A 3,410-nucleotide genomic window follows, 5' to 3' on the forward strand; every position below is an offset into this window, starting at 1 on the left:
GGAGTGTAGACTCCATGTGTCCAGAGTTGTGGACTAGTTGGAAAACAGTTCAAGTGATTCAAGTTGTCCCACAGCTACAGGAAAAGCTTCCCAGGGGCACAGTACTGCAGACTGGCAAGCTTATACTAACTTACAGCTGTGGAAAGCTACAATGCCATGTGTTCATCCTTCTCCTGTTCATGAGGCTGTGTTCTTCTGACAGGTAAGCTACAGGCTAAGAAGCAGAAGCCCAGCTGGAGCCACAAGGCAGTCTTTCACAGCTGCAAATAGCAAAGCTTCACTCAACCACTTCTGATGTGTAGATGTGCAACTACAGAGTATGCTTCTGCTCTTGCTACTTTTGCCAGGAGGACGCAGATTACCTTTCAAGGCATCACTTTTTTTTTTTTTAAATCTTCCTTGACTTGCTTGTGACTTCACTGAAAAGCTTTAACTGCCTTCAGGGCACTGATAGCAGATCACACAGCTTTTAAAAGAACATGATTAGATTTATTGATATATGCATTTCCTTTTTAACTTACAAGTAGAGTCACATTAATTTTCAGTCTTATGTTAACATTAATAAAACATTAAAAAGTTACATAATAAAACCCCGAAGTTCCAGATATACAGAGTAAGAGATAGGGAACAGACAGTAAGTGCTTTCTGTTTTTATGAAGCTTTGTAGTGCCAGCCTTCATCCCATACCATAGCTCAGTGCTTCAACAGCCTCTAACATGTGCAGCCACAGATCTACCGCTTGGTATTGATCCAGTGGTATCTATCAACACGTGGTCCTATGAAAGCAGCTGTTGGCCTGTAGGTTTTGTAACCCCTGTGCTGGGCATAGTATGAGCCATCAGTCATGTATGTCTTCCTATGAAGGTACTGCGACCAGTGCTGCATGGGTGGCTTGCAGTAGTCACTAAACTAAACAACAAGAAATGAGATGAAGTTAAAATGTTTTTGGGTAAGAGAGGGGAGACTAGTCTGGCCATCAGCTGTTAGTTTACCATACTCCTCCACAACAGAACCTGCAGGGCAGGTGATAGCTCTGACCAAAAGCTACATACCATGACCATATTTACCTGGTAGATACTGTTAGGGTTACTGACAGTAGGGATAGCTTTTGGTTCCTTGATGAAGCTCTCCTCATCAGAAGAAGTGCCAGACTGATAGTCTAGAGCTGCTCTGTCAACAGCATAGCTGATCTGCTGAGGGAGCTCTGGGTTCTCCTCTCCCTCAAAGTGGGCAATTGTGAACGGCCGGTTCTTCTCACCATACCTGGAAGAAACTGTATTTGTATCACACAGTTCTGCACAAGCAGTACAGACATTTGCTACTACTCACCTGACACTAATACAGAAGTACACCTTCAGACAGTTTCTATTGGTAAGTTTGGCAAGGATCAAGTCAGTACAGAACACGCAGCATGATGTTAGTCACAGGTTCTCAACTCACCTGCAACATACCTCGAATGGATCAACCCATAGCGTCATCTCTTTTGGCAAACCAAGATTACTGAAGTCCACATTACTCTCCACACAAGCTTGCTCCAGCAGCGGATCTCTTGTCTGATGTTTGTTTATCCTTATACACCTAGTTAAGAATAAAAGGGCAGGTAGAACATGGAATTCCAGATGCAGCTTTGCAAGTTCTGCTCATCCAGAAATACAATCAGGTTCCCTACAGTTTATTTAACACAGCTTGTTGATGGAAGTTCTCACAACTTGTAGAAGCAAGTTAATGTAACTAGCTGACTTGTATGCCCAAACAAGGCCTCTGTTACTTGTTCATTTTAAGACATTATGGAGCAATTCACTCTAATGGTCATTTTTGGAGACTTTAAGTTCTTACAATTCAGAGTCATTAAGGCCACATAAGTTCTGTTCTCAAGAAGTCATAGGGGTAGTCAAGACACAGTGCACATTGCCTTTGGTTTTCTACCCTGGCTGTCTAGATAACTCCAGACACATCCTGGGGAACTACTTTTAGAATTCTCATTTTTCTTTTTTTTCTTTTTTTTTTTTTTTTACCAGTTAACAGCTAGCTTTCATTTAGTTACATTTGCTGTATCTTCAATGCCACACAAAGACTCCAGTCTGCCTCCTCTTCTGCTAAGAATCCTTACCTGAAGGCTTGTCCTCTGGATGGATTGTCCAAGTACCAGTGATTCTTGTACTTCTCAAACAGTATTGTTGTCAACTTAGCTGCAAATTTCTCAATTTTATGCTTACTCAGCTTGTCTTCCCTTTTCACCAGCCTTGTGATGAAGAAGACCGTGGCAGCAATTTCGTCTTTCATTTTAAATCAAGTGCACAAAGTGCTGTTGGAGAGCCATCAGTAGAAATGAGACACTACACTAAATAAGTTTGGTAGCACTAAGACAGTATAAAATTCCAAGGATAGATATTACAAAACCTGCATAAGCCACGTGAGATAAAGCCTAGATAAGCCCAGATGCTAAACAACCAGTCACCTCAGTTCAGGACACTGACACCAGCTTAACGTACTGCCAGAAGACTCCCACACTACTACACTACTACTAACACTTGTTAAAGTATTAATGAGTGTAGAAAATATTATTCCTTATTACACATCACATACACATTTCAATAGTGAAGCAGCAGTACTTACTTACTATACTTATAGTTCTTATAGAACTTACAGTTCTTTTACTTACAATGAAAATGAAACACATTACCTTCTCAGACCAAAGCTGCTGAAAATCTAAGATATACTTCACATACAACTCCAAATAGTCACCAAGGAAACAGATTTAATACTACAAGAACCTATGTAGTTGTTAGCTTGTTTTTTTTTCCTAACAGAAACCCCACAAACACCCAATTTCTCTTCCCCTCTTCTAAACAATACACCTTGCTTAGGGGTTTATATAGAAGAGGAAAATCAAGGGGCTCTGTGAAATTTAACGATATTCAGGTGTGCACCATTACACTTATCAACATGCTAGTTTCAAAGGTATTGCCAAGCTATTTGGTGTTATCCCAATATCAGCATCATCTTTTAAGGTGTATTTAAATCAGCACTGTGTACTATTGCGTCCATGAGCCCATCAGATAAACATCAGTTTAATATTTAAGTTAAATATTCACCATGAGAAAAATAGTACCAGGCTTATTAATAAATTTTTAAAATTGGACTTGATTGCTACTAGCTGACTTTGCACAGCTATTACTTTCCCTATGAAGCCCTCACATTTGGTATTCTTCATTTTGAAAATTGTATGACTCTGTATTTATCATACGTTAATCTTGCTAGTGATCTGTATAAACGTTCATGTTATTAGTAAAGTTTCATTTAATTTTTGAGGCGTTTTATAGAGTGGAAATGGCTCTGTTAAAGGGTTTTTACAAAGGCAGTTTCTCAAATATGAATGCTTCACTGTTTAAGACTTCAGGCAATAATTA

General features: G+C 39.5%; 1 protein-coding gene across 1 annotated transcript; it reads right to left on the minus strand.

Annotated features, from left to right (window-relative positions):
• Positions 1-467: 467 nt before the first annotated feature.
• BTG4 (BTG anti-proliferation factor 4) lies at positions 468-2,858 on the minus strand. The gene is made up of 5 exons (XM_068659318.1): positions 2,684-2,858; positions 2,111-2,305; positions 1,441-1,578; positions 1,068-1,263; positions 468-909 (listed from the first exon to the last, which is right to left on the minus strand). Exons 2-5 carry the CDS (start codon positions 2,281-2,283, stop codon positions 733-735), a joined length of 684 nt encoding a protein of 227 aa, XP_068515419.1. The 5' UTR covers positions 2,284-2,305; positions 2,684-2,858; the 3' UTR covers positions 468-732.
• Between the last annotated feature and the right edge of the window lie 552 nt (positions 2,859-3,410).

This window comes from Anas acuta, chromosome 23 (assembly GCF_963932015.1).
Source record: "Anas acuta chromosome 23, bAnaAcu1.1, whole genome shotgun sequence".
Classification (NCBI taxonomy): Eukaryota; Metazoa; Chordata; class Aves; order Anseriformes; family Anatidae; genus Anas; species Anas acuta.

Coding starts and splice junctions, on each gene's coding strand:
- BTG4 (XM_068659318.1), bottom strand. CDS start 2,283: ATGAAAGACGAAATTGCTGCCACGGTCTTCTTCATCACAAGGCTGGTG. Junction 1,579..2,110: donor TCCAGAGGACAAGCCTTCAG/GTAAGGATTCTT, acceptor ATTCTTAACTAG/GTGTATAAGGATAAACAAAC. Junction 1,264..1,440: donor CCATTCGAGGTATGTTGCAG/GTGAGTTGAGAA, acceptor AGTTTCTTCCAG/GTATGGTGAGAAGAACCGGC.